Below are 14,927 nucleotides of genomic sequence, written 5' to 3'. Positions count from 1 at the left end.
GCTCTCGTCACTTTCATCCGGAGGCAAATCCCCCGCTGAGCCCTCTTCAACACGCAGCAGTCCAGCCTTTCGAAACCCGTTGATGATTGTGGATTTTTTTACATGCTCCACACTGTCAGGACCCACAAATTTGAAAGCGGGAAAAATCCATATATTAGCCGCGTCATTGTTTAAGCCGCGAAGTTCAAAGCGTGGGAAAAAAGTTGCGGCTTATAGTCCGGAATTTACGGTATATGGGGCTTTGGTGACAAAATGGATGGCACTGTGATAAACTACATCCAATTTGCTGAGTAGAGCGTTGGAGGCTATTTTGTAAATGACATCGCCAAAGTCAAGGATCGGTAGGATAGTCAATTTTACGAGGGAATGTTTGGCAGCATGAGTGAAGGAGGCTTTGTTGTGAAATAGGAAGCCGATTATAGATTTAATTTTGGATTGGAGATGCTTAATGTGAGTCTGGAAGGAGAGTTTACAGCCTAACCAGACACCTAGGTATGTAGTTGTACACATATTCTAAATCAGAACTGTCCAGAGTAGTGATGCTAGCCGTGCGGGCGGGTAGCAATCGGTTGAAGAGCACGCACTTAGTTTTACTAGCATTTAAAAGCAGTTGGAGGCCACGGAAAGAGTGTTGTATGGCATTGAAGCTTGTTTGGAGGTTTGTTAACAGTGTCCAAAGAAGGGCCAGATGTGTACAGAATGGTGTTGTCTGCGTAGAGGTGGATCAGGGAATCACCAGCAGCAAGAGTGACAGCATTGATATATACAGAGAAAAGAGTCCGAGGCCAGAGAATTTAACCCTGTAGCACCCCCATAGAGACTGCCAGCGGTCCGGACAACAGGCCCTCCGATTTGACACACTGAACTCTATCAGAGAAGTAGTTGGTGAACCAGGCGAGGCAGTCATTTGAGAAACCAAGGCTGTTGAGTCTGCCGATAAGAATGTGGTGATTGACAGAGTCGAAAGCCTTGGCCAGGTCGATGAATACGGCTGCACAGTAATATCTTTTATCGATGTCGGTTATGATATCATTTAGGACCTTGAGTGTGGCTGAGGTGCACCCATGACAAGCTCGGAAAGCAGATTGCATAGTGGAGAAGGTACGGTGGGAATCGAAATGGTTTGTGATATGTTTGTTAACTTCGCATTCAAAGATTTTAGAAAGGCAGGTCAGGATGGATATAAGTCTGTAACAGTTTGGGTCTAGAGTGTCAACCCCTTTGAAGAGGGGGATGACCGCGGCAGCTTTCCAATCTTTGGGGATCTCAGACGATACGAAAGAGGTTGAACAGGCTAGTAATAGGGGTTGCAACAATTGTGGCGGATAATTTTAGAAAGTCCAGATTGTCGTGCCCAGCTGATTTGTAGGGATCCAGATTTTGCAGCTCTTTCAGAAAATCAGCTGTCTGGATTTCGGTGAAGGAGAAGCAGGGGGGCTTAGGCATGTTGCTGCAGGGTGTGCAGAGCTGTTGGCCAGGGTAGGGGTAGCCAGGTGGGAAAATTATTGAAATTCTCGAATATTGCAGATTTAATTGGTGGTGACAGTGTTTCCTAGCCCCAGTGCAGTGGGCAGCTGGGAGGAGGTGCTCTTACTCTCCAGTGTCCCATAACTTTTTGGAATAAGTGCTACAGGACGTAAATTTCTGTTTGAAAAAGCTAGCCTTAGCTTTCCTAACTGACTGAGTATATTGGTTCCTGACTTCCCTGAAAAGTTGCATATCGCGGGGGCTATTCGATGCTAATGCAGAATGCCACAGGATGCTTTTGTGCTGGTCAAGGGCAGTCAGGTCTGGAGTGAACCAAGGGCTATATCTGTTCTTAGTTCTACATTTTTTGAATGGGGCATGCTTACTTAAGATGGTGAGGAAAGCACTTTAAAAGAGCAAACAAGCTGGCTCTACTGACGGGATGAGGTCAATATCCTTCCAGGATTTCCGGGCCAGGTCGATTAGAAAGGCCTGCTCACTGAAGTGTTTTTAGGGAGCGTTTGACAGTGATGAGGGGTGGTCGTTTGACCGCGGACCTATAGCGGATGCAGGCAATGAGGCAGTGATCGCTGAGATCCTGGTTGAAGACAGCAGAGGTGTATTTAGAGGGCAAGTTGATCAGGATGATATCTATGAGGGTGCCCATGTTTACAGATTTAGGGTTGTACCAGGTAGGTTCCTTGATCATTTGTGTGAGATTGAGGGCATCTAGCTGAGATTGTAGGACGGCCGGGGTGTTAAGCATAGTTTAGGTCACCTAAATATTACGAATTCTGAAGATAGATGGGGGGGGGGCAATCAATTCACATATGGTGTCCAGGGCACAGCTGGGGGCTGAAGGGGGTCTATAACAAGCGGCAACGGTGAGAGACTTGTTTCTGGAAAGGTGGATTTTTAAAAGTAGAAGCTCGAACTGTTTGGGCACAGACCTGGATAGTATGACAGACCTCTGCAGGCTCTCTCTGCAGTAGATTGCAACTCCGCCCCATTTGGCAGTTCTATCTTGTCGGAAAATGTTGTAGTTGTGGATGGAAATGTAAGGATTTTTAGTTGCCTTCCTAAGCCAGGATTCAGACACGGCTAGGACATTAGGGTTGGCGGAGTGTGCTAAAGCAGTGAATAAAACAAAGTTAGGGAGGAGGCTTCTGATGTTAACGTGCATGAAACCAAGGCTTTTACGGTTACAGAAGTCAACAAATGAGAACTCCTGGGGAATGGGATTGGTGCTGAAGGCTGCAGGGCCTGGGTTAACCTCTACATCACCAGAGGAACAGAGGAGGACTAGGATAAGGGTACGGCTAAAGGCTATAAGAACTGGTCGTCTAGTACGTTCGGAAAAAAGAGTAAAAGGAGCAGATTTCTGGGCGTGGAAGATTCAAGGCATAACGTACAGACAAGGGTATGGTAGGAAGTGAGTACAGTGGAGGTAAACCTAGGCATTGAGTGACGATGAGAGGTTTTGTCTCTAGAGGCACCTGATAAGCCAGGTGAGGTCACCGCATGTGTGGGGGTGGGACAAAAGGGCTATCTAAGGCATATTGGGCAGGGCTGGGGGCTCTACAGTGAAATAAGACTATAACCCCTAACCAAAACAGCAATAGACAAGGCATATTGACATTAGGGAGAGGCATGTGTAGCCGAGTGATCATAGGGTCCAATGAGTAGCAATAGGTAAGTCAGGGAGCCTGATTCAGTAGTCGCTACCACGCTAGGCGAGCTGGAGACACGGCGATTCAGACAGCTAGCGGGCCGGGGATAGCGGAATGGGCCTTCGGCGACGTCGCAATGAAAGAGCCTGTTGAAACCACCTCGGACGATTATGTCAACAGACCAGTGGTGATGGATCGACAGGGCTCAGTGTCGGCAGTAAAGGGTCCAGGCCAATTGGCAATAGAGGTATTGCAGCCCAAGAATTTGCTGGTGGACCTCTCCGGCTAGACGGGAGATGGGCCGAGCTCGAGGCTAGCTCAAGGCTAACTGGTGCTTGCTTTGGGACAGAGACGTTAGCCAGGAGTAGCCACTCAGATTGCAGCTAGCTAGCTGCGATGAGCCGGTGTAAAGGTTCAGAGCTTGCGGTAGGAATCCGGAGATGTGGTAGAGAAAAAGCAGTCCGATATGCTCTGGGTTGATATTGCGCTGTGCAGACTGGCAGGTATTGACTGTGTTGAGGCTGGCTGGTGTCCGAGTTAACGGTGAAGAGCACGAGCAGAGGCTAACTGACTACTAGCTAGTTAGCTGGCTAGCTTCTGATGGGGGTTCCGGTTCTAAAGTATAAAAATAGCAGATCCATACCACATTCGGTGAGGCGGGTTGCAGGAGAGTATATTCAGTCCGTAGATGGAAAGTGAGATTAAAATATATACGAAAAAAAAAAAGAGGAAAACTATATTTACACGGGACAAAACACACGTCCAACTGCTACGAAATCTTGGAATATGTGCAGAGCCAATTGCAATTTTCCTAAGTTATTTTTTGTGGCACCTGACCAAACGACTGAACAGTAGTCCAGGTGCGACAAAACTAGGGCCTATAGGACCTGCCATGTTAATGGTGCTGTCAATATGTTTTGACCATGACAGTTTACAATCCAGGGTTACTCCAAGCAGTTGTCACCTCAACTTGCTCAATTTCCACATTAATTATTACAAGATTTAGTTGAGGTTTAGTGAAAGATTTGTCCCAAATACAATACTTTTAGAAATATTTAGGACTAACTCATTCCTTGCCACCCACTCTGAAACTAACTGCAACTCTTTGTTAAGCAAACACAGACACATTGGCTTTACTCAGCTGCCTAGACAGCTGCCCTGGGGAATTCCTGATTCTACCTGGATTATGTTGGAGGCGCTTCCATTAAAGAACACCCTCTGTTCTGTTGGACAGGTAACTCTTCATCCACAATATAGCAGGGGTGTGAAGCCATAACACATCTGATAGCAGCTTCCCACCAGAATGGGCTTAAGTTGAGGCAGATGAACCTGTAGCCATATTACTTCAACAGTATTTAACATTATCCAGATACTGACTGTTACCACTTGGTGGTCTATAGCAGCTTCCCACCAGAATGGGCTTTAGGTGAGGCAGATGAACCTGTTGCCATATTACTTCAACACTATTTAACATGAGATCCTCTCTAATCTTTACAGGAATGTGGTTCTGAATATAAACAGCAACACCTCCACCATTGGCATTTCTGTCTTTTCTATAAATGTTATAACCTTGTATTACTACCACTGTATCATCAAATGTATTGTCTAAGTGAGTTTCAGAGATAGTCAGAATATGAATGTCATCTGTTTGTGCAGGGTGAGCTGCACACGGTGGACTTCCTCCTAGGGCACACCGCCTCAATGCTAACAGTATAACAGGCTCATGATTACTGCATACAATAGCTGTAGGATCAGCAGAGGTATTCAAAACAGTTAGAGGGACATGAATTAGGTTACTTATATTGTGTCTACCAACGTCCCTGTGTACCAAACTTGAGCACAGGGAAGTATTATCCATAGGTACTGACTGTAGCAGAACACAGGAGGTCATTGGGGATGTTGGTGGCTAGGGAACCGGATATGAGTTGGGAGATAGGTAGGGAGTATCTATAAGGTTCAGTTGTAGACCTATCAGTAAACTATGAAGATAATAGGAGACAGATTCCAAGCAATAGCTATTCTCACAGAAGTCGCTGTAGCACTGTTGGGATATCATCTTCTGAGGGCATTGATGTGAAACATATATAGAGTGCTGAGTTACCTCAAGATGAGGTAAAGTTGATTAAAGCCACCGCACGTGTATACTGAGTGGCTATGGAGGAAGGAGGTGGGGAACAAAGTGAAAATGACATGGCTTGGGAACACCTCTTGGAACCTGTGGCCTGACAGGGGGAATACTGGGTGAAAGCATGAGGAGGTTTTTTAGGGCCTTCATGTTTGTGGAACCCAGAAGAAAAAGTATCCTGAAAGCATAGAGTCAGGCAAAGAGAGAGTGAGAGTCTTTGCATATATAATTATGCACAGCTTAACACAGTAATACTGTTATGTCTTGTGTTTCTTTTTGCTTTTCAAGTCTTGTGCTATCAATCTCTTAGGAACCAGAAGCTGAAATGGGGAAAGTCAAAAGTGTGATTATAGAGCAGAGGCCATAAGTCTTGGATTTATAAACATAATAATCAACTGTGAATATTAATCATGTTTGATTTTCTGGTCATGTTTGATTAACATGGTTTGTTTATTTAGAAGTCATTTCCAAGTTTATTTAATGTTGAACAGTATGGAGATAATGTTCAAAGGGTGAACTGATGGGTTATAAACTTGAAATATGAAATATCCATATTCATGTTACTGAGGGAGAGAGTGGAATGTAGAACGTTTACGTTCCGTCAGAACATGTTATTGTTAGACATCAGGTATCCTATGGAAAGGAGAAGGGTCACAGTCTGGTACAAGGATAGCCGTGAGTTGGGGAGGAGTGAGGAATTTGGGCCGAGGTCAGGTTAGATGAAGTGAGGAAGAACAGATATCACTAATCTTCTGTATAGCAAAAGAGGTGTATTGGCTGTTCAGCATAGGAGAAAGGGTTAAATACCAGTACTTGTGTGAATATGTCTTTGTCTGTTCAGCTGTCTGAGCCTTTGGGTGAATAAACTTGCTTTGTGCTTTTATAGTTGTCCATCAGGTTCTAAATAACAGGGTAAAAACTAACAAAAGTAGGGGTGTGTCCTCCGTCACGCTCAGTCTTCAATAGCGTTTGTCCTCTGCTGGAGTGGTGACCATCACTTCCTTGTTTCCAAAGTCCCAGAATGCCGTCATGTGGAAGGCCATGTTGGAGAGCACCACCAGGTACTCACATAGAGCAAACAGAGTGTAGACTGGAGGGAGAGGGAGGAAGGGAGAGGGGGAAATAGAGAGGCAGGGAGTAAATGAGATGAGACATCAGTCAGTTATCAGTCACTTGTCTGAGTGAAGGAGAGAGACACACAGTATATACAAAGTATGTGGACACCCCTACAAATTAGTGGATTTGGCTATTTCAGTCACACCTGTTGCCAACAGGTGTACAAAATCGAGCACACAGCCATGCAATCTCCATAGACAAACATTTGCAGTAGAATGGCCTTACTGAAGAGCTCAGTTACTTTCAATGTGGCACCGTCATAGGATGCCACCTTTCCAACAAGTCAGTTCATCACATTTCTGCCCTGCTAGAGCTGCCCCAGTCAACTGAAAGTGCTGATATTGTGAAGTGGAAATGTCTATGAGCAACAACGGCTCAGCCGCAAAGTGGTAGGACCGACAAGCTCACAGAATGGGACCGCCGATTGCTGAAGCGCGTAAATATATTCTGTCTTCGGTTGCAACACTCACTACCGAGTTCAAAACTGCCTCTGGAAGCAACGTCAGCACAAGAACTGTTCTGGGTTTCCATGGCTGAGCAGCCGCACACAAGGCTAAGATCACCATGCGCAACGCCAAGCGTTGGCTGGAGTGGTGGAAACGCTATCTCTTGGAGTGATAAATCACGCTTCACCATCTGGCAGTCCGACGAACTAATCTGGGTTTGGCAAAGTTTGTAAAGTTTGGTGGAGGAGGAATAATGGTTTGGGGCTGTTTTTCATGGTTTGGACTAGGCCCCTTAGTTCCAGTGAAGGAACATTTTAACGCTACAGCACACAATGACATTCTAGATGATTCTGTGATTCCAACTTTGTTGCAACAGTTTGGGGAAGGCCCTTCCCTGTTTCAGCATGACAATGCACCCATGCATGCACAAAGCGAGGTCCATACAGAAATGGTTTGTCGAGATTGGTGTGGAAGAACTTGACTGGCCTGTAAAGAGCCCTGACCTCAACCCCATCGAACACCTTTGGGATGAATTGGAATGCCGACTGCGAGCCAGGCTAATCGCCCAACATCAAGGCCAGCCGTCACTAATGCTCTTTTGGCTGAATGGAAGCAAGTCCCCATAGCGATGTTCCAACATCTAGTGGAAAGCCTTCCCAGAAGAGTGGAGGGGACCAACTCCAACAGCAAAAGGGGGGACCAACTCCGTATTAACGCCCATGATTTTGGAATGAGATGTTAGACGAGCAGGTGTCCACATACTTTTAATAATGTACTGTACATTCCGACATATGATATACATAGCATGTTACAAAAGAGTAGAGAGAATGTGTACACTAGAAGAGACAGGAGAGAGAAACCAGCTGGGGTGGAGGTGAAAGGAGCGGAGGTCTCAAACTGTAGTATTGGTGCTATCATTACTGGTAAAGCCGGGGTTGACAAAGATATGAGGGAAATGGAGAAACAAAGCCCTAAACACACAGACAACTTCTACTCAAACTTCCTCTACTACAGGGTGATGTATATTAGAAAACATTACATTATCAGGACCTGATTGACTGAGCAGAGAGGAAAGAGGGGCATAATAAAAAAGAATGGGTGGAGATCTGTTCAAAAATAGTACACTATATAGGGAATAGGGTTCCAATACGGATGCAAAACTCACTTATGGGTTCGCAGTACTTGTTGTGGCGTCTGTAAAAGTAGGCGGCGACCAAACAAAAGCTGACATTAAAGAGAAAGAGACGCACCTTCCAACGAAACGACGTGATCTCCTGGGAGAGAAAGAGGAGGAGAGCCACCGACAGACAGAAAGAGAGATTGAGACAGAGGGAGAAAGAGATGGAGACAAACAGAGCGGTTAAAATGTAGCTATAACAGGTGGTGGTGCAACAGTGACTTCAGAGTGCCTCAGGCTGGTGAGGGTAGTTCGGTTGGTCCCAGTGTGTGTAACCCACTTCCCCTGCTTTAAACAGACCAAGCCACACACTAACAATACATAAGCTGTGGACTCAAACACATACAGTTGAAGTCGGAAGTTTACATACACTTAGGTTGGAGTCATTAAAACTCATTTTTCAACCACTCCACAAATGTCTTGTTAACAAACTATAGTTTTGGCAAGTCAGTTAAGATATCTACTTTGTGCATGACACAGGTCATTTTTCCAACAATCGTTTACAGACAGATTATTTCACTTATAATTCATTGTATCACAATTCCAGTGGGTCAGAAGTTTACATGCACTAAGTTGACTGTGCCTTCAAACAGCTTGGAAAATTCCAGAAAATTATGTCATGGCTTTAGAAGCTTCTGATAGGCTAATTGACACAATTTGAGTCAATTAGAGGTGTACCTGTGGATGTATTTCAAGGCCTACCTTCAAACTCAGTGCCTCTTTGATTGACATCATGGAAAAATCAAAAGAAAATCAGCCAAGACCTCACAAAATAAACTGTAGACCTCCACAAGTCTGGTTCATCCGTGGGAGCAATTTCCAAACGCCTGAAGGTACCACATTCATCTGTACAAACAATAGTACGCAAGTATAAACACCATGGGACCACGCAGTCATTATACTCACCACGCTCAGGAAGGAGACGCGTTCTGTCTCCTGGAGATGAACATACTTTGGTGCGAAAAGTGCAAATCAATCCCAGAACAACAGCAAAGAACCTTGTGAAGATGCTGGAGGAAACAGGTACAAAAGTATCTATATCCACAGTAAAACGAGTCCTATATCGACATAACCTGAAAGGCCGCTCAGCAAGGAAGAAGCCACTGCTCCAAAACCTCCATAAAAAAGCCAGACTACAGTTTGCAACTGCACACGGGGACAAAGATCGTACTTTTTGGAGAAATGTCTTCTTGTCTGATGAAACAAAAATAGAACTGTTTGGCCATAATGACCATCGTTATGTTTGGAGGAAAAACGGGGACGCTTGCAAGCCGAAGAACACCATCCCAACCGTGAAGAACGGGTGTGGCAGCATCATGTTGTGGGGGTGCTTTGCTGCAGGATGGAGTGGTGCACTTCACAAAAATGGATGGCATCATGAGGGAGGAAAATGATGTGGATATATTGATGCAACATCTCAAGACATCGGTCAGGAAGTTAAAGCTTGGTCGCAAACGGGTCTTCCAAATGGGTAATGACCCCAAGCATACTTCTAAAGTTGTGGCAAAAGGGCTTAAGGACAACAAAGTCAAGGTATTGGAGTGGCCATCACAAAGCCCTGACCTCAATCCTATAGAAAATTTGTAGGCAGAACTGAAAAAGCGTGTGCGAGCAAGGAGGCCTACAAACCTGACTCAGTTACACCAGCTCTGTCAGGAGGAATGGGCCAAAATTCACCAAACTTATTGTGGGAAGCTTGTGGAAGGCTACACGAAAAGTTTGACCCACGTTAAACAATTTAAAGGCAATACTACCAAATACTAATTGAGTGTATGTAAACTTCTGACCCACTGGGAATGTGATGAAAGAAATAAAATCTGAAATAAATCATTCTCTCTACCATTATTCTGACATTTCACATTCTTAAAATAAAGTGGTGATCCGACTGACCTTAAGACAAGGAATTTTTACTAGGATTAAACGTCAGGAATTGTGAAAAACTGAGTTTAAACATATTTGGCTAAGGTGTATGTAAACTTCCGACTTCAACTGTACACCTCGGGTGACACCATCATAGTTCTGTGTGTGGTTATAAATTAATTTCCACACCTGTTTGCTGGTGTTGAAACTGTGGCTCAATGTGTGTTGAAAGGCTATCAGAGATTAGTGTGTGTCCATAATGAGCTCTGGTATTCAAAAAGCATCTCAAAGCAGCAATGCTAATCTAGGATCAGGTCTCTCTGTCCAATTATATTAATTATGATCAAAAGGCATAATTGATCCTAGACTCTTTATTAATAGGGTCCCTGGTAACAGTAGCTCAACACTGTCATGGGGTGGTGAGAAAGGGTCCTGTTCTCTGGCATGGCTGCTGTAGCAGTAATGACCCAGCCTCTGGCACACGTCTACAGTAATGGCGTAGGTTTGAGTCCGGCCTACTATATCTATCTATCCATCTATCGATCTATCGATAGATATAGCAGGCCGGACTCAAACCTACGCCATTACTGTAGACGTGTGCCAGAGGCTGGGTCATTACTGCTACAGCAGCCATGCCAGAGAACAGGACCCTTTCTCACCACCCCATGACAGTGTTGAGCTACAGCATTCAAGAGATATATATATATATATCTTACCCCACTGTCATCCTCTTTCACTATCTGTTCAATAAAATCTGAAAATCCAATTTAAAAATGAAAAAAGGGTCCTGTTCCAAGTACAGGAATGAACAGCAGCTTCTTTAGTAGGATGTTGAGACATTTATGACGAGTCTTAAAAAGTGGGATAACACAACGAGGATTACACTAGTACTCGAGGACTGAAGAGGAATGGCAATACGAAGGCACACATAAGAAACATGCACGCAGGCACACGCACGGTAAGGTGAGGGAATGAGGGTGTGTACTCTACCTCGGGGTTGAGACTGAACTTCTTAATCACCTGCCACAGTCTGCAGGTAATGAGCATGTGCAGGAGAGAGCAGGCAGCGAACGTGATAAAACCGTTCTTGTGAACACCTGCCGAACACAAACCCAGCAGTGAATGTAACTCTAAAACACCAGCGCATAATACAGTGGATAACAATACACATCTGTCACTTACGCTAAAATGAAATGGACATTAATGCAGGGTGTATGAATGCATGTGTACGATGCATTAGCCCATGTCCTAACTTGGAACGCAAAGCAGTGTGTGTGTGTGTGCATGTATGTTTGATGCATGCTTGTGCACGTGTGCATCTACCGGTACTCACTGTAGGTCTCAGTAGAGGACACATAGGTGAGCAACAGCAGGCCTACGTTCTCAGCCAGGGCAGCTAAGAGAGCCAGGACACTAAGGGCCAAGTCAGGGAAGCTCTTAGCAAACCGTCCGCGGTAGAAGCTGAAGTAGGCCGCAGCCACCAGGAAACGAGGGGCCGAGTGCAGGCCGATACAGAACCTCCATATATAGCGCTCTGGGACCAGACTGATAGACGCACTGATGGAGGGGAGGTAGTTGGGCACCTGGTGGAGAGAAGGTGCAGCAGGAGGAGAGGTCAGCCAATGGAGTGTTATTTGTATATGTAGTGTAGCATGTTCTACAATGCTGTATTTATTTATGCGATACACACACATTGTCAGTATTACCAGTAGTGTAGCATATGTAGTGTAGAACATTCTGCATATAGCTAAGCTAATACTGCATTTATCAAAGTGCAACATGGGCCCTTATTTAAAGGAAAATTCCACCCAAAAAGTATATTTTGGTATTTGTTTCATTAGTCCATTGTTATTGTACCAAAATGTATTACATGTCAGCATTCAAGATATTTAACTTTCAAAATACAGCCGGTATGATACATTTTGCATCATACCTGCTATATTTATGTATTTTAAAAGTTAAATATCTTGAATGCTGACATTTAATACATTTTGGGACAATAACAACAATGGACTAATAAAACAAATAGGAACACCTCCCTAGTCAAAAACATTGAGAGGAAGTGTCAATGGACAGAGAGAGAGACAAGACAGAAAGACACAGACCGAGAGTGAGGTGAACTACTCACCTGACAGTGGGTATTGGTAGACTCATCGAAATGGAACATCAGAGAAATGACGATGCAGGCTATTAGACCGGTTAGAGCCAGCAAGACAGTCCCAACGGCAAAGTCCGTGAAAGGAAGCCGGACTAGCGGTTGGTCCCGATCCAGACTTCCGTACAGTCCCTGCAGCATCCTGCCAACAAAACATCACCCAAACAAATGGAACAGCTAACGTTAGCCGAGCTCCTTCATTGACAACTGTTTGGCTACTTTATTTTTAACATGGACAGCTGGCTAGTAGAGTAATAAAAGCTACATAACGTTATTTGCTGTATTTCAATAACCAGCTAGCGACTATGGCCGACCATCGGCGCATGCGCGGCAAATGATGGCCGTACCAGTTAGCCATCTAACGTTAGGTTAACATGACAGAATATTCGCTAGTTAGCGGCTCTGAAATGCATTTTGAAATGAACCACAATAATAAATCAACCTAATATAACTAGTATGGCAACACACGGTAGCCTACCTGGCTTTCCCCCAAGCTATCCCGACTAGGAGCTGGATTTCATAGCCTTCCACCCGGCCTCATCCACCAGACGACCATTATGGCTAACGTTAAGACGCGTTAGCTAGCTGGCTAAAGTCAAGAGGTAACAAGCTACCGGTTCTCAGAGGTCGTTCAAATTCAGATCTGTAACTAGTTAGTGTAAAGTAATCGTTATCAGTGGTGTGAGTATACTGTGCTGATAGTTTAGTAATCTGATAGCTGGTTGAATCTAATGGAAAAATAGTATGAGCTACACCCGGAAGAAGGTCCTCCACGCACAGCTAAATTGGTATAATTTAAACCAGAGAGGAAAGGAAAGGCACAACTCGGTGGAAAATCTGTCTCCCTCCAGCAGGCGGCGTTGTTTCGCCCAACAAGCAATTAGTTTATTTATGTTTTTATTTTTTTATTTCACCTTTATTTAACCACGTTGAGAACAAGTTCTCATTTACAACTGCGACCTGCCCAAGATAAAGCAAAGCAGTTCGACACATACAACAACACACAGTTACATATGGAGTAAACAAACATAGTCAATAATACAGTAGAAAAACAAGTCTATATACAATGTGTGCAAATGAGGTGGGATAAGGGAGGTAAGGCAATAAATAGGCCATGGTGGCTAAGTAAATGCAATATAGCAATTAAACACTGGAATGGTAGATGTGCAGTAGATGAATGTGCAAAGTAGAAATACTGGGGTGCAAAGGAGCAAGATAAGTAAATAAATACAGTATATTAGGTATATATGTGAGGTAGTTTTTTGGGCTATTTACAGATGGGCTATGTACAGGTGCAGTGATCTGTGAGCTGCTCTGACAGCTGGTGCTTAAAGCTAGCGAGGGAGATAAGTGTCTCCAGTTTCAGTGATTTTTGTAGTTCGTTCCAGTCATTGGCAGCAGAGAACTGGAAGGAGAGGCAGCCAAAGGAGGAATTGGCTTTGGGGCTGACCAGTGAGATATACCTGCTGGAGCGCATGCTACGGATGGGTGCTGCTATGGTGACCAGCGAGCTGAGACAAGGCGGGGCTTTACCTAGCAGGGTCTTGTAGATGACCTGAAGCCAGTGGGTTTGGCAACGAGTATGAAGCGAGGGCCAGCCAACGAGAGCGTACAGGTCGCAGTGGTGGGTAGTATATGTGGCTTTGGTGACAAAACGGATGGCACTGTGATAAACTGCATCCAATTTGTTGAGTAGAGTGTTGGAGGCTATTTTGTAAATGACATCGCCGAAGTCAAGGATCGGTAGGATAGTCAGTTTTACGAGGGTATGTTTGGCAGCATGAGTGAAGGATGCTTTGTTGCGAAATAGGAAGCCGATTCTAGATTTAATTTTGGATTGAAGATGTTTAATGTGAGTCTGGAAGGAGAGATTACAGTCTAGCCAGACACCTAGGTATTTGTAGTTGTCCACATATTCTAAGTCAGAACCATCCAGAGTTGTGATGCTAGTCAGGCGGGAGGGTGCGGGCAGAAATCGTTTGAAGAGCATGCACTTAGTTTTACTTGCATTTAAAAGCAGTTGGAGGCACGGAAGGAGTGTTGTATGGCATTGAAGCTCGTCTGGAGGTTTGTTAACACAGTGTCCAAAGAAGGGCCAGATGTATGCAGAATGGTGTTGTCTGCGTAGAGGTGGATTAGGGAATCACCCGCAGCAAGAGCGACATCGTTGATATATACAGAGAAAAGAGTCGGCCCGAGAATTGAATCCTGTGGTACCCCCATAGAGACTGCCAGAGGTCCGGACAACAGGCCCTCCAATTTGACACACTGAACTCTATCTGAGAAGTAGTTGGTTAACCAGGCGAGGCATTTGAGTCATTTGAGAAACCATGGCTGTTGAGTCTGCCGATAAGAATACGGTGATTGACAGTGTCGAAAACCTTGGCCAGGTCAATGAAGACGGCTGCACAGTACTGTCTTTTATCGATGGCAGTTATGATATCGTTTAGGACCTTGAGCGTGGCTGAGGTGCACGCGTGACCAGTTCGGAAACAGCGGAGAAACAGTTGCAGACAAGAGTTTTGCAAGGCGGTATTGAATGTCATGTGTCCATGTGTCGTCACTGTCTGTCACCTCAAATTTGTCTCTCGACCTGTGTGCACCAACGTTGTAACTTTCATTCATAGGCTATAGAGGTCGACCGATTAATCGGAATGGCCGATTAATTCGGGCCGATTTCAAGTTTTCATAACAATCGGTGATCGGTATTTTTGGCCACCGATTTGCCAATTTTGTTTTTAATTTATTTGTTTTTTTGAAAATTATAATTATAATATTTTTTTTTTTTTTTTAACTAGGCAAGTCGGTTTAAGAACACATTCTTATTTTCAATGACAGCTTAGGAACGGTGGGTTAACTGCCTTGTTCAGGGGCAGAATGACAGATTTTTACCTTGTCAGCTTGGGGATGC

General features: G+C 44.5%; 1 protein-coding gene across 1 annotated transcript; it reads right to left on the bottom strand.

Annotated features, from left to right (window-relative positions):
* Window positions 1-5,719: 5,719 nt before the first annotated feature.
* pgap2 (post-GPI attachment to proteins 2) lies at window positions 5,720-12,836 on the bottom strand. Its single transcript, NM_001140982.2, is given in 6 exon segments — window positions 5,720-6,352; window positions 7,990-8,098; window positions 10,852-10,958; window positions 11,195-11,444; window positions 11,990-12,158; window positions 12,495-12,836. Coding segments are annotated over 5 exon segments (765 nt in total). The 5' UTR covers window position 12,158; window positions 12,495-12,836; the 3' UTR covers window positions 5,720-6,221.
* Window positions 12,837-14,927: the final 2,091 nt, after the last annotated feature.

This window comes from Salmo salar, chromosome 04 (assembly GCF_965601325.2).
Source record: "Salmo salar chromosome 04, fSalSal1, whole genome shotgun sequence".
NCBI classification, from domain to species: Eukaryota; Metazoa; Chordata; class Actinopteri; order Salmoniformes; family Salmonidae; genus Salmo; species Salmo salar.
The sequence above is the reverse complement of the archived record's forward strand: the minus strand, read 5'-3'. Positions and strand labels throughout refer to the sequence as shown.